At 42.1% G+C, this 25827-nt stretch overlaps 2 protein-coding genes across 12 annotated transcripts in view; one reads left to right on the forward strand and one right to left on the reverse strand.

Annotated features, from left to right (window-relative positions):
- The first annotated feature begins 1065 nt into the window (after positions 1–1065).
- LOC144022884 (allograft inflammatory factor 1-like) lies at positions 1066–2677 on the forward strand. 2 transcript variants are annotated; one of them, XM_077528061.1, is made up of 6 exons: positions 1066–1161; positions 1252–1313; positions 1396–1441; positions 1528–1569; positions 1642–1807; positions 1881–2677. In XM_077528061.1, the coding sequence occupies exons 1-6, from the start codon at positions 1143–1145 to the stop codon at positions 1963–1965; spliced, it is 420 nt and encodes a 139-aa protein (XP_077384187.1). In that variant the 5' UTR covers positions 1066–1142; the 3' UTR covers positions 1966–2677. The 2 variants fall into 2 exon arrangements, with proteins under 2 accessions (XP_077384187.1, XP_077384186.1); XM_077528060.1 differs by having other exon boundaries at positions 1067–1161; positions 1375–1441.
- Positions 2678–2684: 7 nt separating this feature from the next.
- Positions 2685–25827, reverse strand: part of LOC144022882 (uncharacterized) — a 31607-nt gene continuing 8464 nt past the window's right edge. For 5 of the 10 annotated variants that reach the window (XM_077528052.1, XM_077528053.1, XM_077528051.1 and 2 more), the window contains 31 exons: positions 22736–24075; positions 22345–22611; positions 22177–22281; positions 21664–21782; positions 21303–21521; positions 21132–21219; positions 20596–20748; positions 20117–20214; positions 19644–19816; positions 19462–19563; positions 18732–18911; positions 18459–18593; positions 17557–18363; positions 16799–17296; positions 16462–16665; positions 16174–16377; positions 15899–16093; positions 15550–15783; positions 15295–15459; positions 14962–15162; positions 14621–14818; positions 14041–14234; positions 13837–13902; positions 13704–13742; positions 13076–13138; positions 11322–11495; positions 6990–7340; positions 6519–6641; positions 6095–6205; positions 5930–6010; positions 2685–4888 (listed from right to left, as the gene is read on the reverse strand). In XM_077528052.1, the coding sequence (XP_077384178.1) occupies positions 4856–4888; positions 5930–6010; positions 6095–6205; positions 6519–6641; positions 6990–7340; positions 11322–11495; positions 13076–13138; positions 13704–13742; positions 13837–13902; positions 14041–14234; positions 14621–14818; positions 14962–15162; positions 15295–15459; positions 15550–15783; positions 15899–16093; positions 16174–16377; positions 16462–16665; positions 16799–17296; positions 17557–18363; positions 18459–18593; positions 18732–18911; positions 19462–19563; positions 19644–19816; positions 20117–20214; positions 20596–20748; positions 21132–21219; positions 21303–21521; positions 21664–21782; positions 22177–22281; positions 22345–22611; positions 22736–24067 (6912 nt within the window). In that variant the 5' untranslated portion in view covers positions 24068–24075 and the 3' untranslated portion in view covers positions 2685–4855. The other 5 variants (XM_077528054.1, XM_077528055.1, XM_077528056.1 and 2 more) reach the window with 5 other exon arrangements.

Below are 25827 nucleotides of genomic sequence, written 5' to 3' on the forward strand. Positions count from 1 at the left end.
GTTTAGGTTAAATATTGAATAGACAGAATCACTATTATTTTTGTAAGAAAATTAATATTAAAAATTGAGATTTTTAAGTCATAAAACAAAACAGATTTGAATGAAATTTTTTCAAACCTAGCTAGCCGCTAACCTGAGGCACCACCAGAGAGAGCCAGCTGTTCAAAATATGGCACTTTAATGCCTCACAAAATAATTTCTATTCTGTCTATTCAATACCTCTCCCGAAAGAAACTTAAAAAAAAAGAAAAAAAAAAAGACAGAAGTAACAATAGTACTCACCTGGCAGGAAGAGCAGGTTCCACGTGTGCCCACAACACAAACCAACACAAAACATCACGTTTCGAGAACCAAGTAACAGTGTGAGGACTGAAATGGTGAAAGGAATTGGGAATGATTGGAAAATTCTGGTAGTTCGAAACTTGAAATGTAAAAAAATAATATCATGAAAATTAACTACCCGAGTGGTTCTTCCTTAGCACATGCATCACTATTCCAATCAGTTGCAATAAATAAATACATACATTTAAAACAGATGAAAGAGATGTGTAAAGTTTTGTTTTGGAATTGTGGTCTTAAGGCCACCAGTGGACTCACATTAATGTCATGTTAGTTACGCGGTTGTTTTGTTGAAAGTAACTCAGGAGTTGTGATTAACATTCCAATTTAGATCTAATATTTGAATCACTTTCCAATAACTAACAATAATATCTATCGGGAATCCCATTTATGACATCCTGACACATGAAATTCTGTGCTAAAACAAACAGTACACAATGAAGACTACGCCATCACACTCAGTTACCACAATACTTCATTTTGTATTCATGAGCTTGACTAACAATGTAAACGGAGGCCGCCATGTTTGAAGGCAACACTACATTACAAATGCTCCAAAACGTATTTCCTGCAATGATGCCATTTGAAAAAGTTCTTTTGAGAAACATCTTTTGTGCTGTCGCTCAATGTGTGAATTTACACTCCAAATCTGCTACATGCAAACGTGTTGTGCAACACGTCTTGTGAAAAAATGTGAAAGTCTGCTTGCAACTTTAACACAAACACAAGTTCACTTCCTCTTCGAGCTCACTTTAGAGAAGCAACATCAGGCTGCGACAAGCTTTCTCTTCCGCACAGCACAAATGGACAGCAGGGCTCAAGGTTGGTTCTTTCAGCTGTTTTTTTTTTTTTTTTTGCTCTAATAGTTCAACCAATCGAGATGTCATGTTTCCAATTGCTTGTTGGTGGCAGGTGGGAAAGCGTTTGGCCTCCTCAAGTCTCACCAACTAGACAGACTCAACGCCATCAATGAGGTGAGACGTTGGGATGTTTTAAAAGTCATATATATTTATGATTGTTCTTTTCTTACCTCAGGTTTTTCTGTCCGATGAGCAGTATGCAGACGTGGAAGACCTTGCCTGCAAGCTTGACATGTTCAAACGTAACAACTTAACTGAACTCATTGAATAATTACAAATGTTAATCATATCAGTTGTATTCTAAACAAAGTGTATTTTTTCTCTCTAGAGAAATACATGGAGTTTGACCTTAACGACAAAGGGGATATAGGTCAAACTTTCTAGATGAATTACAGTACTCTAGACACCTGGAGATATGAATCTGACTTATTATTATTTTTAGACATGATGGGCTTAAAGCGGATGCTGGAGAAACTGGGACTGGCCAAGACTCATTTGGAGTTGAAAAAGATGATGTCGGAAGTGGTCGGAGGAGCATCCAAAGACACGATCAGTTACACCGACTTCCTCGATATGATGCTGGGAAAAAGACACGCCATTCTCAAACTGTGAGTGGAAGCGCAAGCCGCTTTGTCCTCCAAACGTCCGTGCAGTTCATGAACGTGATTTGCTGGATTGCAGAATTCTGATGTTTGAAGGCATGAACAAGGACGAAAAGGAACCCGAGGGACCGGCTTCTCCCAAAACCTTCTCGCAATTGCCATGACGGACCTTTCGCCATCAAATGCCACAACTCAAACATCGCAGGTTCCACTTAGTATTGGGGAAAGGTCGTCGACAAAATTTGCGTGCTAATTAACTGTGTCTTACTCGTTTATGCTGTGAACAACATGACATCAGACAAAACTGGCACCAGTGCGAAATTTGAATGTCCAATCTGTTGAAATCTTTGAAAACAATCAATTAATGAACTGTCAAATTTTGCCATAATCAAGGAAACATATCTAAATGTGCTCTTATGTACAGACTGTATTGTGATCAAGTCGTTTATTTTCTGTAATGCAATTAAATAAGCAAAAATGTCATACATTCGGAATTCATTACAAATCAACTGAAATATTGCAAGGCTTTTATTGTTTTAAGATTTTTTGTTTTTTAACTTGGTCTTTAGAAATATTCTAATATTTTCAGATAGGATACTTGAGTTTTCTTAAGCTGTAAGCCATAATCAGCAATATTAAAATAATAAAAGGCTTGCAATATCTTAGTTTGATGAGAACAAAGATGTTGCACATAATTACCAAATCACTTTGAAATTTTACACTTTCAAGAGATATTTGTAAATGTATTGTTCTCTGTCGTAATGTTTCCCAACCTTTATTGAGCCTCCCTAGACATTCAGTTTACAGTGAAAAATGTGCAGAGTAGAAAACAAAAACTGTGGGAAAAAAATAATAATAAGAAATGCGTCACTAAGAGTCAGAATAATGCTTATTTCATTTTTTTTTTTAATAAAAGACAAAGAATCACAAAGCAACAATATTTTCCACTATCTAAAATCTATTTTTCCCATGTGAAATTCTAAGTTTCTTCCGGGGAGGTTGCTGTTGTTGTAGCTACCAAGTTTGCGACCGAGACGAGGAAACACGTGCTAAAAGGGACGGACGGACGGACGCGTGCGTTTGACAGCTTCTATCGTCTACAGAAAAGCACATGAGACAGCAAGTGAGAGCAAATCTACTCCGACTATGTGGTAAAAGGCTTTACAAACTTTCTTGATATAAACTTTGTGACATCTCTAAATGGAAGCAGCTTTTTCCTTGAAACGTCACAATACATCAAATCACATCAAACATTTGCTACCTTACAAATAAATTACTGTATAGTAGAACATGTAAAAAAACAAAAAAAACGTGTGTTCCTATAACAAAAAAAACAAAAAAAGCCACATTTAGCAGGACAGCTGCCTTCGTCTTCCACTTGCGCTTTACTGAGACGAGTCACGAGCGCAACGTGTTCCCGCAAGAGTTTAGTTGGAAATTGTACAAATATTAAATTGGACTGTTTTCGAGAAATTGTGCCCACATGAAAAGTGTATTTTCCCATTAATGTAAATGGGTTTGGGTCAGGAGGGAAATATGATGATAAAATATATTAGGGGAAGTCAACCCAAAACATTTTTTTGTTTTTTTGTTTTTTTTGACAATAATATGTTCTATGAAGCCTCACTGGTAAATATGGTATTCTGGTTAATATTGTGTTAAGCAGCAAAATCCAGCAGTTTTTCTCCACCGCAGGGGGCGGCCATTTTGCCAACTTGCTGTCGACTGAAGATGACATCACAGTTGCTCAGGTCTCAGGTCACAACCAATCACAGCTCAGCTTGTGAAAATAAGTCAGCTGGGATTGGTCGTTGCCTGGGCCCGAGCCCCTGTGATGTCATCGTCAGTCGACAGCAAGTGGCAAAATGGCCGCCCCCGGAGATAGATGAAAAAACGGCTGGATTTTGCTTCATCAAACTTTTATTCCACAATTCCATCAGAATGTCACGTTTAGACTAGTGAGGTCACAAATAACACATTATTGTGGACTTCCTGTTTCAAAAGGAAGCCCTTTGACGTGACCTCCACATCTGTACGCATTCCTCCAAAATTCTCGTGAGAACAGGCTCTTTCACATGGCTGAACGTGACAAGCAGGGACAGATATAAATCGAATGGACATTGCTCATACATTCTGATTGAGGTCTGTGGTCTTGTGACGTACATTAAAACCTGAGAGAAACAGACCGAAGCAAATATATTGAAAGCATCGCGGCTGAGGGAAGCACAACGTTAGCACGGGCTACTGAACGGCTAATTGGATGGAGTATGAACAAATCATGGAAGAAAGTCTTCACAAGACACCTCGACTTTTGTCAACAGCACAATTTCAATCAGTGGGGGATATGAATAACTTAAAAATTTCAATTTGTACAAACACTATAAAAGCCTATAAAATAGAGAAATATGTCAAAATAGATCAAGTCTCAATTCAAACTTTACAAGAACATGTAGGCTACAGGTTGTCGGCTGGTCGAAAAAGAAGGAAATTTTGGTTATTTTTTCCTGAGCAAAAGCAAACAACTGTCCGAATTAGGGCGCAGAATGATCTTAATATTAATATATGACTCCCTGCGTGCTACATAATTTCATCCGTAACGTGTGAATAAACAACAAGAAAGTTCCCTTGCGAATAGTCCAAGGGAATGAACACTGACAATCGAAATGAACTCATAAACGGTGCATTTGTGAAGCAATTTTTAAAAAGGGAAGTAAACGTGTTTCAAAGCAAACATATCTGCCACAATTGAAGAGAAAGAGAAATGTGTCTTCAAACAACGGAAATGGATGTGAGAAGCTCTTCCGACCATTCGGAGGCGAGTTTGGATCAGCACGGAGCAGCCAGCCCTCCTCTAACTTTCTACAAACAGCTCAAAGCATAAAAGCAAAGAAAACAAACACGATCTAGTACTCCGATTCTCTGCACATTCAGAGATATGAGATATGAGATATGAGATATGAGTGGGTCCGTCAGTGTGTGTTGAGTGCTGCACGCTGACCAAGGGACGCGGGAGATGGACAGTCAAAGGAGGAAGTAGCTGCTGACGCTGCCCAGTTACAATGCTGATGATGCGCCGCCGTCTTTCCCCTGGAAGAGAAACAGTCCAAATTCAAATCATGTAGCTCCTCTTCCTGGAGACTGACATAGCGAGCTGGGAGCTATTTGAAGCTAACGTACGTGTTTAAGGTTGCAAAGTGGTGGAACATTTTCAATACATTTTCAATACAAGTTTCAATAAATTGGAAAAGATTTACTTACTTTAAATGTTCCATTGGAATTATGTCAAATTATGGAAATTGAAGGTCATTTATTGGAAAGGCACAATATCATAATCAAAAATAGACCTTTTATTTTGTAAAAAAAAAAAAAGCTATGAATACTATTCCTTACCCACATGTATTACCCTATTTGAACTCTGCCATCAAATCTGGTTATCAGCATTATGCTAAAATATATTTTCCCCAACTTTATTTACTGGCACTGTTTGGAAAGAAAAGCTAAGGGACATTATTAAACCTTTGAAAACTCTTTCTGTGTACCGTCTTTCGTTGTAAGTATCTCATGTTTCAAAGTGGTCACCTGCGGCTTATAGTCAGGTGCGCTCTATAGTCCGGAAATTACGGTATGTTTATGTTTTTTTTTATGCTAGAGCAGATGCAGATGCAGACCTGAAGAGGTCGCTTAAAGCAATGGTAGTTATTACAAAAAACGGCCAGGAGATGGCATCAGAGTATAAGAGCTCAGTCAGGGCCATGTCGCAACAAGCTCTTTTTACCAGTGTTTTCAACAGGTTTGTAAATAATGGTGAAACTGACCTAGATTCTAATGCTAATTGCTGCAAAATGGAAACAAATACAAATATACTTTTTTTTTCTGATGACAGAAAAGACTCAAATCTTTCTTTTGGTAGATTGCATGTTTTGATAGCAAAAGAAGACAATATTCCGTGGGCCTTGCAAAATCAGTCAAAATCCAGCCAAACAGCTTCAGTTTGATTGCTTCAGTGAAAATGGCGGCGAGTGAGTGAATGAGTTCAATATTTATGGACTACAACTTTGGAATTGTGTCACTGAGTCTGCTTCATGACAACATGTTGGTCAGTTGATTGGCGTTAATCAAGATGTGTACCTTATCCTGGTCGACATCACTGTCGGCAGTGATGACAATTCTTTTCTCCACACGAGTCTCTGAGGAGCCACTTTTCACAATCTGTTTTAGGGAAGATGGCAAATAATGGAAACATTAAATACTTGAAATATGAGCGCAGAAGAGCAATTTGTTAAAGCAGCTGACCTTGGAGATGTGTGTGGTGGTGGTCGTGACGGTGGTGCCGCTGACGGTTTCGGAGGTCTGAGAGATGGACACCGTGCTTTCTTTGTCCTCTTCTGCCCCATCAACTGCACCCTAAGAAAGACAGACCAAAAAAAAAAAAAAAAAGAAACAACATGAGTGGTCATACAACAACTATATATGCCATCTGTATTTTGTCATGTATTTCAACGGGCAAACTGAATACACATTTGATCAGCTATCTATGCCAGTCACGTATAGTGATTGGTAGAAAACTGAAATGCTTTACCACCAGAAGAAAGACTGTACAAAGAAAGGGACTCATCAAGCAGGTATGGGGCTCTTTTTGCTGCTGCATCTTCCTTCAGGCGACTAACTGACAAACAGATGAAGTGAAGTGGGCGAGTCCGGTTCCGGAGCCCCCTACCTTTGCAGACTGGTAGGTGACGGTCTTGGTTGGGACGATAGGGACTTCTGTGGTGGAGATGTCACTGGGTAAGGAGTTGGGGACAGCCGTGATGGTGACTGTCTGGGTCTGCACCAGAGGCGGCTGTGGATGGGAGCACAGCCCCGTGAGTGGCCGTGTAAGCAGACACCTCGCAACCCCCACAGCAAACGTCTCACACCATGCGTGCCTGCCTTTTGAGGCCAGAAAGGACCGACTCACATCCAAACAACCGCATCTTCGAATCATCCCCTTTCCGTCACCAGTGATTACGAAAGGAAAGCAGAAAATGTGAAGTCCCAGAAATGAGCAAAAGATGACAGATAAAAGATGGTACAAGAAAGTCAGCATCGAGCGAGCACCGTCACCATATCTGTGCAGCTCATATGGGGCAAACACTGAAAATAGCAAAAAGCGACACCAAGAATGAGCCTGAAGGAGACCGGAGTCTACCTGGAAGCTGCGTATGACCTGAGGACCGCTGCTCCTGAAATAGGAAGATCCGGCTACATTCCCAGAGCGCTCCAAAAATCTGGGACATGAACCTTCTTCTTTCTGGGCCTCGTCTAAATATTGACTGCTCGCGTCCAGGGAGGGAGGCGGTTGCACCATCTCCACCTCTACCACTGGCACCGCAAGCGCTTCCTGATCACACGACTTGTCAAAAGGGACTTGGGGAGCCACGGCGCTATAGCCGAGGCTCGCAATGGGACCGGACTTGTTGGAAAAGCCCAAATTCACTGTGGTTTCCGTGAGTGCTGCTCTGGTCTCTGAACCTCTGCACAGCGGACTAATGTGCAAGCTCTAAAAAGAAAAAAGAAAAATGCCAATCCATTTCAATTATAACCACCTGAATATACCATGTGTACTTCATTAGTACACCCCCTTGCTTTAACTACTTGAACTTTAAGGGGAAGTCAACCACAAATTGTTTTTTTTACAATAATATGCTCTATGCAGCCCCACTACTCTAAATATGGTCTTCTGGTTAATATTGCGTTAGCGGAATATGAGTTAAGCAGCAAAATGCAGGCGTTTTTACCCATCTCAGGGGGCGGCCATTTTGCCACTTCCTGTCGACTCAAGATGACATCAATGTTGTTCAGGTCTCAGATAACAACCAATCACGGCGCAGCTTCAGAAAAGAGGTGAGGTGTGATTGGTTGTTGCCTCAGCGCCGAGCAACACTGATGTCATCTTCAGTCGACAGCAATTGGCAAAATGGCTGCCCCGAGATGGAAAAAAACGGCTGCATTTTGCTTCATAAATCATATTCAACCAATGCAATATAAATCAGAATGTCATGTTTAGACTAGTGAGGTCAAGAAAAGTTTAAGGTTGGCTTCCACTTTAAATGACACGCAAAGGCGACATGTACAACATTGGGAATGCTACATCCTAACAAAACATGGATGTACTGTACAGCAGGTATATCTCATTGACAAAATTCAATGCGACTGAAAGCTGATATGACAACAAACATTATACGTTGAGATAAATATTTTTATTAATACTGGGACAAAGAACCCATATTCAGTGTTACTATCAAACCTATTTCGGTGTACCATATTTCCTCAAATAGTGGCCTGAGACTTTTATTTACCCAAATTGGCACAATAAGGGTGCCTGTTGATTGGTCAACAGAGAATTGTTCTGTCTGGAATGCAAGTGTAACTGCCCTCAATGAACAGTTTACTTCTGTGACCTTTTGTCAGTAACGCCAAGCAGTCCAAGGCGGAAATAATTAACCTGGCAATAGCCGGATGGATATGTAATATCCTCTCCACAGTAATTTGGTCGGGGAAAGGCGGGACATTCTGTACAATAATTCGATCTGATTGGACGATGCGGCATTCTACACGTTTATTTGAGCCAATCACGGCCATGGGTGAAAATTTCGTCTCCGTTCATGTGGAAGGGAGGAAAAGAACGAACATCTTAGCAGCTAGAAATGCACGAAGCGCCTCTCGCTGTTCAACATTCAACAAGGAAACGGTGAGTAAATCAGCAAGAACAGAATCAATTGCAGCGTCCATTCGTCCATGTTAGGTTAGTTTGGCCTCCTGGTTTGGTCACAGTCGCATATCCCGCCCCCAAACACAATGTCGCTCTGTGAATGGCGGCTATCAGCGGGAGCGCGACAAGATGTATTCTCTGGAGTTTTCATCTTGCGCGAGCAAGGTTAGGAAATAATTGTTCCCTACTCTAATTTCTGCACTTTACAAGCACGTTTGCACTTGCTGTTTGAACAGTCTGATGTCCATTTTGTTGATCATTTTGTACCAAGTAAATTGGTTCTTTCCGACAAAACTCTCATTAATAGTTTTACACGCCTTTACGCCTGTGGTGAAAACTTGAACCAAATCAAGTTGTATCGTATTAAACAAACTGTGGCTATTTTTTTCCCCTTGAAAAAAAAAAAAAAAAAAAGATATGTATGCGGAGGGTGTTTGTGTTCAAAAAGATAATGCACACGCTGACTGAGACATGGCATCCATTAGAGCTGAGGTCACTATTTGAGAATGTACGGTAAACTACACAAGACAACAAAACAAAGAAACAAAAAAATTGCGCTACTATTGGTTGCTTACATCAGACAACGATCCAGATGTTCTGATTATACAAGAGAAACTTTTTTTTCTCACTAACATGATGATCACTGACTTATATATTCCAAATACACTTCAACAAACATCTTGATACATGATCAAATGCACACACAAAAAATGCGTGAATACACAACCTGTGACGTGTAAATGGAATGAGTTTAATCTTTGGTCATGCACAAGGACTCATGCAGTTGCTATATACTGCCTTGTCCAACACCAGTGAACGATATTAAAAAAAAAAAAAAAAAAGTTTAAGTATTACAATTTAGCTGCCTTGTGAATTCTTATCACAGCATTAATAGACTGTGAAAAATATTTTGATGAATGTCTCAGTACACCAGAACTATTGACTGATTTCAATAAAAATGTCTTGACTTCACAGTGTGGATAAAAGTAGGTAACAGATGTTATATAAGATGCTAAATAAAAATATGTTTGATAATGAGTCCAACAAAAAAAGTCAGAGAAGATGTAAAAGAGTGTCCCCAATTCCAGTCCTAATCAGGCTGGAAATAAAAGAGTGTTAAGAAAAAGCAAAGGTGACAGTCGTGTTCCATGAAGGAGAGGGAGAAAAAAGGTGGCTTGTCGAGTGGAGCGGAGGATGAGAAATGAGGAATGCGACGGTGATGTCAGAGAGGAGGCGGAGGACGGAGAAGAAAAAGCGAGATGGGTTCCGTCTCCGCAGGTCACACTCACTCACGCCTGTGTGGGACTTCCACAGAGTCCAGACGGCCCCTCAGCTGCGTTTGGAGTAGAAGTCTAGCAGGGGGCCGCGCGGGAGGCGGGTGACAAACTGAAGGGGGTGGGGGGAGCAGGGGAGAGAGATGAGAGGGAGGAGTTTTGATGGCCATCGAACTTGCAAAAATGCCAAATTTTGAAATTGTGTTTGATGGATCGATTTAATTTCATGTTATTTCAAGCATGGAACTGCTAGCACATGCATTTTAACATGCATTTTTTTTTATTCTTTTAATTCCATGTAGTACATCTCACTGAAAACAGACACAAAGTCATCCTCACTCTTACCCTTCTAGGCAAGAAACAAGAAACTGCACGTCGTCATCCGTTTACTCCAGTTACAGAATTATTCTTACAAGTATTCTTTGTTACATAACAGCTTGCTGCCTTGTGTTTAATGACAGCAATTTAATCTGGCTATATTTGTTGTTGATTGTCCAGCTCATTACAGATAATATTATTTTTTCTCCACAAAAACAGATTAGTGTCCAAGTGCAGACATTATGCGAGCAGTTAAACGGGAACTACGTGAGAAAGTATCCTATAATCCTTCATCCGTCTGAAAGGCGATATCTGGTGTGATGTTTCAAATCACATTATGCAAGATGCAATTCAAGATTACCAGTTATTCTCGTTATGATTTAGTTACCGATTACGATGGCTGATGGCGGCGAGAAGTTCAAAACATCGAGCGCAGCTTCAGGAACCAACAAAAGGTTTGGAGAAAGCAGCAGTGAAGTGTAAAAGCGGAGTGGGAAGAAAACAAAAAGAGAGCAAAAAAAAAAAAAAAAAAGTCATCGAGGCAGAAAACACATGATGAAGAGAGCAGGGAAGGAAACTTTGCAGTGTGTGAAAACGTGCAAAACTTCCAGGGAGGACGTCATTCCCCGCATGCCATGCACGCGACGCGGACGCGTCAGAAACATCTGATGCGTGTGCGATGAAGCATGTCGCTAGAAACTCGAAAATGCCTCATCCCCATCAAACTTGACTGCGTGACAATATTTACAAGTGCAGACCCGATTCAACCCGTCCAACCTCCATTCTCCATCAGATCATGCGTGTGCTGCATCTTACATGCCGTAGCCATGAAGAAGTCCGAACATGCGCGCGCAATCATTCTCCATCAAACTCTCGAACAACCAAGAAAGCAATTTAGAATATGACATAATTCCAGTCAATTGATCACATGGAACAGTGATAAAAATAAACAAAAACATTCAAACTTGCACAAGGATACTAGCACAAACTTGGCTTTCCAAACACACACAACAACCTTAACAGCTGTCCAACTATGAGCAGATCTCTGATATATGATGATAGGGCGCATGCATATAAAGTATGCGTCACGTTTTCTGCATTTGATTCATCGTGTGTGTTTGTTTTTTTTCCGGTTTCTTTTCATACAGTAATGTGCAGTTTGCTGTGTGAGACTTACCCCATCTGCACCGGGCTGACCGTTGACCCCCAGGGTACGCAACGGTGAGTGCGTGGACAGACGCTTGTCCCATTCACTGGGCCTGGACTCTGGCATAGCTTCCATGAAGTTCCTCTTCAGCTCGCTGATACTAGCGTGATGCCTGAGCAGGTCCTCCTGGGGCTTGTCAAACTCCTACAAAAAGGGAAAGGCCGGGTGAAGGGAAGGAGGGCAATTGGGTTGGAGGAAGATGGAATATGGCAGCAGGGCGGGAGGAAAAAGAAAATTCATCAGGCATTATCATTACCATTGGGAAAGGTTTGATCAAATATGAAAAATAAGCAAAAGCAAAGTTAGTGATTGAATTTGGACAGTTAATGAGTTACATCTTAAGTATTCTGGATCGTGAAATTTATTTATTGATCAGCGGGTTGAGACTTATTTTGCAACGCAATGTTCCGTGAAGAAGAAGAAGAAGAAGACGAAGAAGAAGAATGTATTCAACACAAATGAACCAAGCAGCCATAATGTTGAACATTTAGCATCAAGTTGACCTCTACGGATGTGCAATCACTCATAATGTAGTCAAATCTTTAGTCAGGAACTAGTGCTAATCATTACATGTGGCGCATAGAGCAACTTCATGTTAAGTGTCCCCAACTTAGAGCCATATGGCAGGGCGTAATTATTCTTATTTTCCATTTCTAATGGCTAATAATTCATGCTAAATTAGAATTCCATTCGTAGATTGATTTTAGTTGCAAAATTGCAGACTGTCAGTGCATGCGTTTCAAGCAAATGAGGTGGCGAAAGCATTGGCAAGAGAAGCGCATAAGCATAACAGGAAGATATATTGATGATCTAGTGTAAAAAACAATTGTGTAAATATTTCATCAACCACATGCGTTCTATTTGTACATTCCTAATTGAGTTGGAAGAAGACAACAGTGTGATTCATAGTGCTACATTATAAGTCAGGGTGACATTCAGCGTCACCCAAAGTAGCAATAATTTGACCGTAGACGACAAGAAACAACACCAGTTACAAATACACAATGTCTGTACAAAATAGCATTCAAGGGGAAGTCAACCCCCCAATTTTATTTGTATTTTTTGGCAATAAGATGTTCTAATCTAAATATGTTATTCTGGTTAATATTGGTTCATATTGCAATATCAGAAGGCAGACATTTTGCCACTCGTCGAGTGAAAATGACATCACAGTTGCTCAGGTAACAACCAATCATAGCACTACTTCAGAAAAAAAGGTGAGCTCTGATTGGTTGTTCGTGAGCCTTCTAAGATGGATAAAAACGGCTTCATAACTCATGTTCCAAAATGCAATATTCATGTTTAGACTAGTGAGGTCACATAACATATTATTGTCAAGAAATGTTTAAGGTTGACTTCCCCTTTTGACTACTGATTCCCTAACACGGCACCATATTTGTTTTCATGACACCATGTCCAAATCTTCTTGTGAATCATGTTTCGATTGCTGCCCCTCACTCGAAGGATATTTTTATGGACTGTCAAGTGCAATGAGTGCAAATATCAAGAAGAACAGCCCTATTGGCCGAGGCCTTCAGCGTTTAGCTGCACACTCCTGGAACAAGCGGATTAGATAAACACACATTTGTTTAGTCATCTACATCGCCAATCGCACGTGTTGAGAATCAAGCCTTCATGCAAGCGTGACATGAAACAGCAGCCAGTGCACCAAAGAGCAAGAAAACAAAAGCGAGAGACGTGACATCTCCAGTGGGGATACAAACCTCCAACATTAAAAGGCTATGTCTCATATAAATTGAGTCACCCTCAATTTTCTTAGCTCTTTTCTGTGAAAAATGAACACAACAAAAAGGGAGGAGTCAGGGTGTCAGTTTCCTCTGAAGGTAGCTACATGTCGCACATGCACACTATGATGTTCGCTGTTGTGTTAAGGAAACAAAAGACAAGGAGCTGCCAAGAGTCAACATGCAAAATAGTTGGAGGCGAAGGGACTTAGACTAATAATCAAATCCGTGCAGGTTTAAGTCCTCTAGTCTGATGTTAAATAAAGAAACAAGCATGTGGTGGGAATAAAAATGTGGTTAACATGCCGTGTTTTTACTGCACATTATATCCATGCAAATGCATTCTAGTGCATGCATTGAGGTAAATTACTATTCAAGGCAAATGTGTGTAAACCTTGAGGCAAAAATACAATTATGCAATCATAATCCATACGGTTTACAAATATATCCATTCTTGCCTGTTTGATAACAACCTGAGATTCCTTGAACATTATATGGCCTAGCTACATGGATGCATATGAGAAGAAGATGAAATTATTGTTTTGGACGGAAGCAAATTGTCAGCAGGAATGGCGAAATGACACGCACGCACGGCTAAGAATCTGACCTTTCGCAACTGCACCACCTCTCTGCTTGTCACCTCAGACTGCGAGGAGAGAGGGAGACACGTTAGCATACCTTCCGCTTGTTGTCTTGAATGGAAACATGTCTCAGAGGCTGGAGAGGAGACCGACACTAACCTGAATGTCCCCATTGATGGAAAGTGTCAGTGAGGTGTCAGTTCTCTGGTCAGTCCATACTGCTGACTACAGCAGCAAGAGACATAGTTCAGAGAACATTCCCTGATCGCTCATTTTTTTTCTCATTCATGAAATTATTTGAATGCAAATGACTATTTTGGACCCATATTTACTGAAACGGTAAACGTAAAATGAAATGACTACCTTGTCCTCGCTCTTTGATGGCTCAACAACTTCTAAAGTGACCTCAAGCTTCCTCTCCTCTTTGATTCCTGTCCTGATTGGAGTGGAGGTCTGAGGCTGGTCCAAGGGTGCCATTGGAATTCCAGCCTCCGCCAGAGCGGCTTGGGAGAAGACTGGTGCGCTGACAGGACGGGCGCTTCTCTGTGTGGTCACCACTGAACACAAGACAGACAAAGCAGAAGGGACCTTGCGTTAGAAATCAATGTTGAAAAAACAATGATCTCAAAAACAAACTCCACACTGCCAAACTGCCTTGTTGTACTTTATCGCAAGCCTCTAGGGAATGAGCGCACACACTGTAGTATACTTTACCTTGAATTCTCCTTCACAGACAACTTGAGTAGAGCACATACACAATTCCACCAAGTGGAAAGAATGACAAGTGACTGTACAGTTCTTGTTAGGAAGCAGGGAGCTACCAAGCGCAATGTGGCTGAGAAAATGAGATTAGGAAGCGAGAGTTCTTCAATCTGAAGAACAAAACGCTGCAAGGGTCAAAAAGCAAAACCACGTGCAAGTTGCACATAAAAGGAGAGAATACCTGGCTTTCTGAATCTGCGGCCAGCATCGAGCAGAACAAACCAATCATCATGGACATGAGTGTGTTTGAGGGGCCGTCTTTCTTCCCGGATCCGTTTCTCAAACTGGGGTTTCGCAAAAACAGAAATCCTTGTTTTGCTCTCAGACGTTTTCGCGCTTGGAACTTCTGCCGGGAATCTGAAGCGCTCAGCGACGGCAGCTGATTTCATAGAATATCATTAAATGCTGAGCATGTAGAATGAACTTCAGCAAGCAGAACCCATGCAGCCGGTTGAAAAGCCGACTAGCTGCTTGAAATGACCCAGTGATGTGACAAATGTTTGCATGTCCTTTCAAATATACCTGTTTTCCTAGGAGGCACATCGAGAAGCGTAAACCAATCATCCTCCAGCTTTCTCCCTGTTTGAACTGGTTGCTGCTGCTGCAACTTCTTTTGCATCCATATCTGCTCCACTACAGTAATTTTCTGCAGTGAGTTCTGCTCTATGACTGCAAAAGATTCAGCTGCAGCGACATCAGGATATTTTTGGACCGGTTCAGCCACTATTGTAGAATAAAAAAGTTGAAATTAAGCTTCGCCAAAAAAGGCAATCTATTTAATTGATACCTAAAAATATGTTTATGGAACAGAAATGTAAATGAAACTGTGGTGTGCGTGATGTAAAACAGATATACCTGGCACTTGTACTGCATCTAAAAACAAAAACCAGTCATCATCCACCTCTCGTGGTTGTGGTTTCATTTCAACTAACTTCACCGGCAGCCTCACTTCTTCTATGCTGGATTTTTGTTTTCTTTCTTTAACTGCGGTCACATCCACTATATTCTCAACCACAGCAACTGACAGAAAAAAAAATAGTCAATCATGCCGATTGAAATGAAAGTTGTACAGCATAACTGATAACTGACGATACATTTAGTGATGAATACCTGATGGTAAAGGAGCTGTTTTTTCTAGTCTGGTTTGTTGTTGGAACAGTTCAAACCAATCATCTTCTCCTTCTCTGCCTGATGCTGGTACAACTGGTCTCATTTCTGAAATTCGTGTTTCATCAAGCCGGGTGTTCTCACCAATTATCTTCATCTCCCATGTTCTAGTCTCAGTGGTTAACACCTCAGCCTCAAAGGGCTTCCTTATAGCTGGAGTAATTTCAACGGGCGCGTCTGGCACAAGCAGATAGGCAACAGGGGGAAAAAAAAAAAAAAAATGAATGTTTCTTTTGGCCAATCAATGGTAAATAAGCTTTGTTGTCAGTGAGCTCAAGCCTAAACTGTATACCTGATGGTAGTCTAATGACCTCATCGCCGACAGCATCAAATGCCACAAACCAGTCATCATCTTTCTCTGGCTGTGGTTGGGATGGACGCGCTCTCATCTGGTCCAAACCAACCGGCAGCGGTTTCACCTCGATCGCTTTCACTTCAATCGCAGGTCCGACATCCGGATAGATTTGAGCTGCCTTCGCTAGGGGAACTATTTCAGAAGTGAAAATTAGATTCCTCTGGTGCACTGACGTGTGTGAAAAGCACAAGACGAAAGTGAGATGCGGGTACCTGGGGGTACAAAGGTCGTTTCTCTGGGAATAACATCCAGCAGTAGAAACCAGTCATCATCTCTCTTTATGACTGATGGGATTTTTTTCAGCTCAGGATAAATTTTCTTCAAAGCCTCTTCTTTTTGCACCACCTCCACTCTTTCTTCAACCACAGTAGAAATGCTTTTTTCAGCGTAACTCTGAACATACCCAGCCTGAGTCACTTGACAAGAAGAAGGATGTGAAAATATTAAATCAGTGGTGGCTCCACGTATGAAGGAAGAGCATGTTTGGATGTTGGCAATACCTGGTGGTACAAACTGTGTTTCTCTGGTGGGAACATCCAGCAGCAAAAACCAATCGTCGTCTATTTCTCTTTGACTGGCTGACATTGTGACCTCATTTTGCCTCAGATCCTCTTTCATTTCTGTTTCTTTCACTACTACGTCTCTCATTTCAACTGGCACGTCAGTCAGAGAGACATCTTGTTTCGCAGACACGTCAACAGCAGCTACAAGAAGAAGATACAAACTCTCAAAGCCGACACAGAAGGGCTTTTAGATAAAAATGCCAGCAAAGCTCAACGTCGTTGTTTGCTTTAGTAAAGCTGTGATGTGAAGCAATATAAAGGACGTTAGCAATACCTGGTGCTACATAACTGCTGTCTTTGGAAACAACATCCAGCAACACAAACCAATCATCGTCTCGTTCTTTCACCGGCTGTTGTTGGATTTCTTGAAGATATGTTGGCGCCTCTTCTCTTATCTCTGCCGCTTCAAGTTGCACCTCCCTAATCTCCTCAAGTGTTTCAACCATAGAGAACGAACTTTCTGCCTCCATATGGCCAGGTTCCGTCAAGATAACTGATGAGTAAAATGTGCGAGCATGAGAACAAGGCACGAGAAAGCTTAGTGTTCTGAAAGCAGCAGAGGGGAACACGGCAGTACCTGGTTGTGCATATCTGGCAACAACATCCAGCAATACAAACCAGTCATCTTCTCTTTCTAGTAAGGTCTGTGGTGGACGAATGTCGCCCACTGGTCGCTCTTCTACTAAGACCCTTTTATCCACAAGTGCTGTAACCACTGATTTTGAAGTGAAAAACTCACCCTCATCCAGCGCAACGCGTTTCGCTGATGTAACTGAACAAGATGAAGAAAAACAAATTCAATACTTGGACATAAGTACGTTGCACCAAAGCTCGAAATGAAGCAAAGCTGGTCGACGTGCAGGAAGCCGTTGAAAAGAATTTTGTTCATAAGTGCAAAACACAGTGCGAAAGCCATAGAATATCACATTCGGAAGCATCACGGTAGCCATTGTTTTATGGTTAACGCTACAAATGACAAAAAAAATGAGCGAGAAGATTTAAAAAGCTCAATGCGAAATGCCTTGACTGTACCTGATGCTTTGATAATAGGCGTGTATGGAGGACAGTCAAAAAGCACAGACCACATATCCTTATCTTTGTCTAGTGAAGATCCACCTTCAACCTCACTAAGTTCCCTCTCAGATGTTTCCTCCAATATTTCTGTCTTCAATCCAATCTCACTGTCTTGGCACGTCTTTTCTGAGATTATCTTTCGAAGTGTATCTTCCATAGCATCGAGCCTCTGTGGCCTCTGATCCACAAAAGCTACTTTTTTCTTAGTCCTTACCTCCCTCTGATAAGATACCTGAGAAGAGGAATTGACAGGTTGCAAATGAAACTTTTCCTCCACTTCATCTTTCCATTCGTCTTCTATCTGACGTAGCTTCTCCCTCAGACTGTAATCAAACAAATTCTCATCTTTTTCAGCATCGTCTTCCTCAGGCAAAAGGCCCTTTAAAAACACCTCTTTTATTTGCTCCTCTAATTCATCTTTTTCTTCGTCCTCATTCATGTTCTTCACGATCATCGCAGAATTTTTCAACACAGTCCGTGTTATGGCTCGACTTTCTTTCTGCAGTTCCTCCTCCTTTAGCTTGGTAACTTCTTGTTCCCCTAATTCCTCTTCGATCACCTCCTGAATTCTATCTGACACCTCTTCTACTTCTTGGAGCCTCTCTTCTAAATCTTTAACTTTCTTCAGCCTCCTCTGCAAATCTTCCATCTCTTCTAGCTTCTCCACCACCATCACCATCTCCTCTAGCCTCTCAATGACCTCCTCATCTGTCAATTCTTGCTCTTGGACAGACATAGCTTCCTCATCCTTCACGACGAGCTGAGCTGCATGGAGGAGAAGCAGGAACGGAACACGAAATATGATGCATTAACAATATTCCAAGTCTGCTTGCAAATCATACTATCACACAGTGACTCACGCTGAGGTTTATCGACATTTTTATACAAGGACGGGCTGGCAATTGGATCAAAGTGGTGGAACCAATCATGGTCTCGCTCCTGTGCCGGTCGCAATAGCCTGTCAATAGAGCTCACGCTTGCCAAGCTGAGATTAGCTGACAATATGAGAAGAAAAATCATTTACACCAAATGAACAAAAAGACAGAAGTGTTCAAGAAATGCACATTGAGGATGAGCACACCTCTGAAGGCAAATATGCTTCTGAAGCTTGCAGGCGTTACAAATGCTCATACCTGGCCGTTCTACAAAATCAAAAGACGAGGAAAATGGCAAGGCGGGATCTCGTTCGGCCAGGGTTGACCATTCATCGTTTCTCGTCTGCAGTCGTGCATCAGATGAAAGCTCCCACCACGGCCGACTGCCTGCCTGAGTATTCCAGGACTGAATAAATGTCTGTTCAGACTCACTTCTGGCTGTGAAGAGATGATTGATTATCTGATGAGGTTTTCCTCTGCTGTTTCAAGTACATGAAAAGCGTTTAAGCAAGATCTCGGTGAGGTTTGCGAGAAAGCTCAGCGGTTACGTTTTTCTAATTTGGCCATTCAGCACAAACGCTATGCCCAAAAAATGGCAATGCTGTTTCAATAAGTGATTAAAGCACAAATGGTTACAAAAATGGAAGCCAAGTGAAGATGACGAGAAAGAAGCTACTGAAGGCGGTGCATAACAAACATCAAGCTGCAACTTCTGAGCGAGCCAAAAACAACAACAATGTGAAGCCTGAATCAAACGGGCATATTGTACAGTGACCAAAGACACCCTGGAATCATGCCAGGGAAAAGACAAAGTGGTTGGCTGAACAGTTCAATGAACTGACATCAACATCCATAGTTGAATGGTCTTTCTGGTCAGAGCGTTAAACATGGCAAAGGAAGCATGGATATTAAAGGAAACCATAAAGCCATTAGTAAGCACAAATAATATAGGGTGCGGGGGGGCAAAGCGCCACACAATTCCGGGTACCTGGAAATTCGAGGGAAGGATGCGGGTTTTCAGAAACAAGCACCGACGACCAGTCATCAACCTCACACCTGGTTGATGCTGTGAGGCTCCGGACAGTCTTGTCTACAGCCGTTAGACCGAAAGAAGCATATCTTTCTCTATCTGTGTTTCATGACCAAATGTTTGCGTACTCCGGAACATACCTCCATCTAAATTGCGGGAGAGGCGTTTGCTTGCAGAGCGTGTGAAGCGAGGGGCGGGCCGGTCGATCATGGAGCTGGCTTGCCGGGTCTGGGCCTGGGTGCGACCGCTGTACCTGAACTTGGAGCCCAGGACCAGGAAGCGTCGTGACGAGGGAGGCTCAGTTGTTGAAACCCTGAGGAAAAAGACGTGTTTTTGTTTTTGTTTTTTTTTCTATTTCATTGGAGCCATGGAGCAACAAGCCAATAGACGCACTAGTGTACATTATTTGGAATTCCAAAATTGCCAGCGTTGCATAACTTGGTGAGCAACAACTTTGACCCTTAGTGGTTCATTCTAAGGTCAGGGCGAGTGCACTGTAGCTGGAGCCAATTTCATGGATTAGGCTCCAGTTAGCCAATTATGCAGAGGACAGGCATGTGTTGGGCAAGAAGGGGCATGACATTCAAAGTCGGCAAGATCAACTTGTTCTTACCTGAAGAAGGTGTGATGCTCAACGCAAACTTTCCACAACTTCTTTGAGGCTTTGTAGTTTGGGAGTTTGAAGCCGATTGTGCTTTCATACTGCTCTTGCTGCGTGCCAAGAAAACAAAACAATTAAGGCGGGGTCAAAAAGGGTCACATTCGGTTGATCACATTAGTCTGGCACACAGCACGAAGCATGACATTTACCCTGGAGCAAGGTCGCATTAGTGCATTCTAAATCCCGTGCTGTCACACCGACTAATATACTGAATTTCAGTCATATAAAATATTACGACTATGAAAACTGTGAATAAAGAAAGAAAGTGAAAACGGCCCTCGATTAACACAGTAACTAACCCATCAGGACCAATATGCAGTATATATAATATAGAGCAAAAAATAAATGTATTTTTTGTTACCAGAAGACGCAGTCATGATATGCAAAAAAAAAAAAAAAAAAAACATTGAAAAATGTGTATTTTGATTTACCTCAGACGGCCGGATCTTAATGAAGAAGCTGCTGCGTTTGTAAGAGATCTTGAGAACTTTTGGCCAAGGGAAACGGTTGATTCTCAGCTTGTCCTTATAAACCATCAGACCGCCAGAACAAACACCAAGTGTAATGTCCACACCATCAAGATCCTGCAAAAGCACAAACACAGTCAAAGTAACAGGCCATTACGTAGTCCTGCGCTTTCAACACTCGGCCACTGGGGGGCAGACTTTCAAACACTATGAGGTCATGAAGTTCAAAAGCATGTTTATTGCCACCCGACATGATTTATTTATGTATTTATTTATTTATTTATTTATTAACGCTTTGTTTAGTGTTGCAATTATCACGTTTGGCCATGTTATCATGCCCAATGTGTTATTTTGGACAGACATGGTGTAACAGTGTCAATGTGTCCTTTCTAGTTATTTACAAATTACAATACAGTTATATTATTGCGACATTTGTGGATACGGCACACTGAGTTACATTAGTTCAATGAATGACACTCTGGTCTCTAACAGAATATTACCTTGGCTTGGTGAAGGTCCACACCATACATTGCAAGTTTCTTGGCATTTTCCAGGAACAGCATGTCTGCTTGGGCTGGAGTCATTGACCTTGCGTATACAAAGAGGGTTCTGAATCCAATCTTGTCTACGAGTTCTGATTCTTGAACTTTTGATACCTCCTAGAGGCTTACCTATAAGTACGATGTAACTCCATCACCTTTTCCTCCAGCTCTTTGCTCTGTCCAGGAGCAAGACTAAGATCTTTCACATAGTCAGCTCCATGGACTTCCGGGTCATATTCACCAAGCTCCGACTGTGCTGTGTAAGAGCCCAGCAGGGATAGGGTGACAAAGGAACATGGAAGAACCCCATTCATGATGTCCTTCCTCAGCTGGAGACACAAATAGTACCTGGAAAAAGAGAAGAGAAGAGAATGGATCAAACATGAATGAGGTAGTTCCCATTCATTCAAATACAAGTTTGCTTCGCATTCCTAAATATGAATCTAAAGGCAGAAGGTTGTCTAACAAAAGCACAATACGTGAAACTCACCTTGTGAGGTCTTCAGTAAGCTGTGCCGGGTCAGGAGGATAGAACTTTATGTTGAAAGTAAACTCGTAGACAGCACCTGGCACCTGTTTCCTGATTTCCTTGGCAGGTTCCAGCCATGTCTGGAAAATAGAATAATATATAAATAGAAATATTAGTTTTGTTTCTACTGATACCAAATGAGCTTGCTAATGACCATTTTGCACCCATTTTTTTCCTGACCATTAACGTGCATCAATTTACACAGAAATATTTCACCATTTTCTCTTATACAGAGTTATATACAATATTTCAGAAAAGGTAACCCCGGAAAAATAGAACAGCTTGAAAGCACAAATCTCAGGTTGAGACTTTCTGAACACATTTGCTAAATTGTCAACATGAACTCTGCTTTTGTTGATCAACATCTCCTCTATTCACAGCCAACTTGTAATTTTTTTTTGTTAAATAAATTGAACGAAAGGGAGTGCTACACTAACACAATCCATGCAAATGAATGTTAAGTTTGAAGCCGACCTTGCTGGTTGGTGTTTCCCAGTGCGCAAGGCCAAAGTAATCTTTCTCCAGTAGGTTGAGGTTGTCGCACACTTTAGTGATAAGCTCTTGTCCTTTAGCATGTTTCTAAATGAGAAGATGCAATCAGAAACGGTTGTGAACAGCTTGTAACTTTGTGCGATCGCTTACATCAAGCTCACACTCATACTGAGCGTCATCCAGCAAAGTGACTTTGCACTGAATTGTTTTCTGTCGTTTGGAGCCTTTGGCATCGTCACCCTTCTTCTCACTCTTCTTTTGGTCTTTCACGGGCTCCTCATCTTCCTTTGCTTGCGTCTCCTCTGCTTCTGCTTCCTCCTCTTTCTTCTCGGCATCCTCCTGCTCTTCCACGACTTCGGCTTCTTCGGGCTCCTCCTCGATTGCAGCTTGTTCCTTGGCTTCGTCTGGAGCTGGCTGCTGGAGGAGTAAGAATAGGAGAAGAGCTAAGTGCATAGCATAGCACGAGTTTGAAAATTTGGGCTGAGTAGCACGAGTGTCGAAAACGATGCTTAAGATTGCAATTTGCACTTTTTGCACTGACCTGCATCTCTGCGCTGTTGAGTGAGTGCTGATCAGGAGCGTGTTCAGTTTCTGGCTCCGTTTTAAGTTCTGGTTCTGGGGCAGCAATTGGTGCTTTCGCCCGCGCTTCCTCCTCGTCCTTCTTGCCTTTTTTCACTTTTTCTTTTTTCCTCCCTTTGTCTTCTTCTTGTTTATCGTCTGCCTTCTTCTTTCCCTTTTCCTCTTCCTTCTTTTTGGGCTCTTTTGGTTTCTCCTCTTCTTTCTTTTGGGCCTCCTTCAAAGCTTCCTCTTCTTTCCTTTTGTTGTCCTTCAGTTTCTCCTCTTTCTTTTTGGCCTCCTTCAATTTCTCCTCCTCTTTCTTTTTAGCCTCCTTCAATTTTTCCTCCTCTTTCTTTTTTAATTTCTCCTCCTTCACCTTCTCCTCCTCCTCCTTCTTTTTTGCCTTTTCCTCCTCTTTCTTCTTGGCTTTTTCTGCCTCCTTTGCCTTCTCTTCTTCTCGCTTCTTCTTTGCCCTTTCTTCTTCCTCTGCTTTTTTCTTCGCTTTTTCTTCTTCCTTTTTCTTCACCCTTCCCTCTTTTTCTTTTTTCTTTGCAACCTTTTTATCAACTTTTTCCTCCTCTATAGTCTCCTTCTCGGGCTCTGTTTCAGTGCATTTATCTTCTGTTCTCTTCTCTTGTTTCGTCTCCAATTTTTCTTCTTCTATTTCTACAACTTCCTCTAACTTGGCCTCTTCTTTTTGCTCTGCTTTCTTCTCCTCCTCTTTCTTCTCCTCCTCCTTTTTCTCCTCTGCGGTTTTCACCTTCTCTGCATCCCTTTCTTCCGATTTCTTCTTGGTTTCTTTCTTTTTCTTTTTACTGCCCTTCTTTTCTATTTTCTCGGGCTCACTCTTTTTTTCTTCACTCTGTTGTTTCTCTTCACTTTGTTTGACCTCTTTTGAATCTGCTTTCTCCTCTAGGAGAGCATCATTTTCTTCAGTTTTCACTTTTTCCTCTCCCACTTCCCCAGCCTGTTCTTCTTTGTCCTCCTTTTCCTCCCGTGCTTTCTCTGCCTCAAAGCCTTCGCCTTCTGAGCACTGCGAGCGGCGTTTAAGAAAAGAGGAAAAGAGGCGAGAGAGGCCTTTGCCAGCGGAGGTTCGGGTGCGAGGCTTCAGCTGCTCCTCTTCAGGTGAGGAGGCTGCATCGGCAGAGGCGGACTCAGCGGCCTGCCCCAGCGCCTTCTTGCTCGACTGCTCACCTTCTGGCTCTGGCGCCGTTGCTTCTGGACTCTGCTTGTTCTCAGGTTCGGGTTCAGCGGCGCTAGCCTTCTGCTTGCCTTCAGTGTCCGCCTCGCTCGCGGCACTTGCCTCTGTTGTCATGGTAGCCACTGGGATGGAGAAGAAGAAACCAGTCAGAAATGTCGACAGGTCGCGGTGCTTTTCCGAAAGCGACAGAGCACAACACTGTTGTTCTTGAAACACAACAAACGGGATTAGGCTCAATCAACTATAAGCTTGTGTGTCGTAAACATGCGTAATTCTGTTTGGCAAACATATGCTAATAAATATACACCAAGCTTGTGTATGTATGCATCAAACATTATTATCAAGTATAGAAACCAAAACATTTTCCTTTAGTTGATCTCTCTGCTTCTAAGGTTTCATAACTAATAATATTACAATGATAATGTAAACTTATTTTGTCTATTCCAAGCATTCATACATTGAATTACTATCAACAATCAATCAATGATGCTGTCTTTCCCCTTTTAGTGGCATTTAGCCAACTGTCAACCACAGACTACATTCACAATACACACTCATGCATACAGTCGACATCCTGCAACGCACGCACATGCACAGAATCCTACAATAGCTGTCCTTGTTGGATGGTGTGTCCAATATCACAATCGCCTGTTGCAGACTCATTAAATCTTACGGTCACAAAGGAAGCATTCTACACCGTGTAGGTGCCTATTAGCATCGCTTGTACCATCCGCGCCAACATTGCACACCAACCTGTGTAGTTTTACCTTCTCGCATACGAGAACAGTTTGATGACAGGGAAACACAAAATGTTTTTTTTTTTTTTTTTTGTATAGCCAACTGAATCAATAGACTGATTTGATACAAAGTACACACACCAACTTTTTCAAGACATTTTGGAAAGTAGACAAGTGTGAAGGTTTGGCTCCTGACACATCCACTTATTCAACATACAGAAACCTTGCAACAATTTCAAAAAGGAAATCTCCAAAAAGCCAGATTGTAACTGTACACTTGACAGTTGAATGAACATGACTTTGTTGGGGTTGTGCAGAGGACAGATCGCACATATTTAGAAAGGCCTTACTTGCCGATTAAAGCCGCCGACTGGCTGAAATGAACTGCCAGCATTACGCAATCACGCAACCTCTGCTGGCTGAGATGGCGCCCTTACATTAGCGATACACCTCGTCTGAACTAAGTCCTGCATAATTGCTCACTAATGTCGCCGTGTTAATGTCCGCCATATGAGTTCGAGTCCCCCGCTGCCGTGTATGAACTGGGGGGGGGGGGGCCCGGCAGGCAGACAGAGGGGCAGGCCAATCTTCCAGATGTACAGGGCCGCCCCAAAGGGTGCGCGCTTTGGCCCACTATACCATGCATGCACCTCCCATTGGAAATGCAGGGGGAGGGGGGTGCACACACACACATAAACATACACACATAAACATACACACACACACACTAAAATCCTCTTTAGCCCTCCCATTGTTTGAGTCCAGTGACCAATAACTACACTGCACTCTATAACTAATCCTGACTACCCTTCCCCCCAAGAGACCCCCATAGGCCTTTTCCCTAGGTCACCACACACACACACGCACCCACGCAACTATGCATCAGTGCTCACAGCCTCCACTGGGTCTTTTAATGCTCTGTCATCTCAATTCTGATTGTCAGGAAGCAGACATGCTCTTAATGGACCAGCTGAGCTTGTGCCTGCTGCCTCCTCCATTTTGAGTTGCCTATCTAACATCTCAGCTATCAGCCAGCTGAGCAGGGGGGAGTCTTCATCACTTGACTGATGGAGATAACAAAAGTGGTCTCGCTACATGAAGTGCAGTGTCTTTTTTTTTTTTAATGCACCGTGGAGC

This window comes from Festucalex cinctus, chromosome 7 (genome assembly GCF_051991245.1).
Source record: "Festucalex cinctus isolate MCC-2025b chromosome 7, RoL_Fcin_1.0, whole genome shotgun sequence".
NCBI lineage: Eukaryota > Metazoa > Chordata > Actinopteri > Syngnathiformes > Syngnathidae > Festucalex > Festucalex cinctus.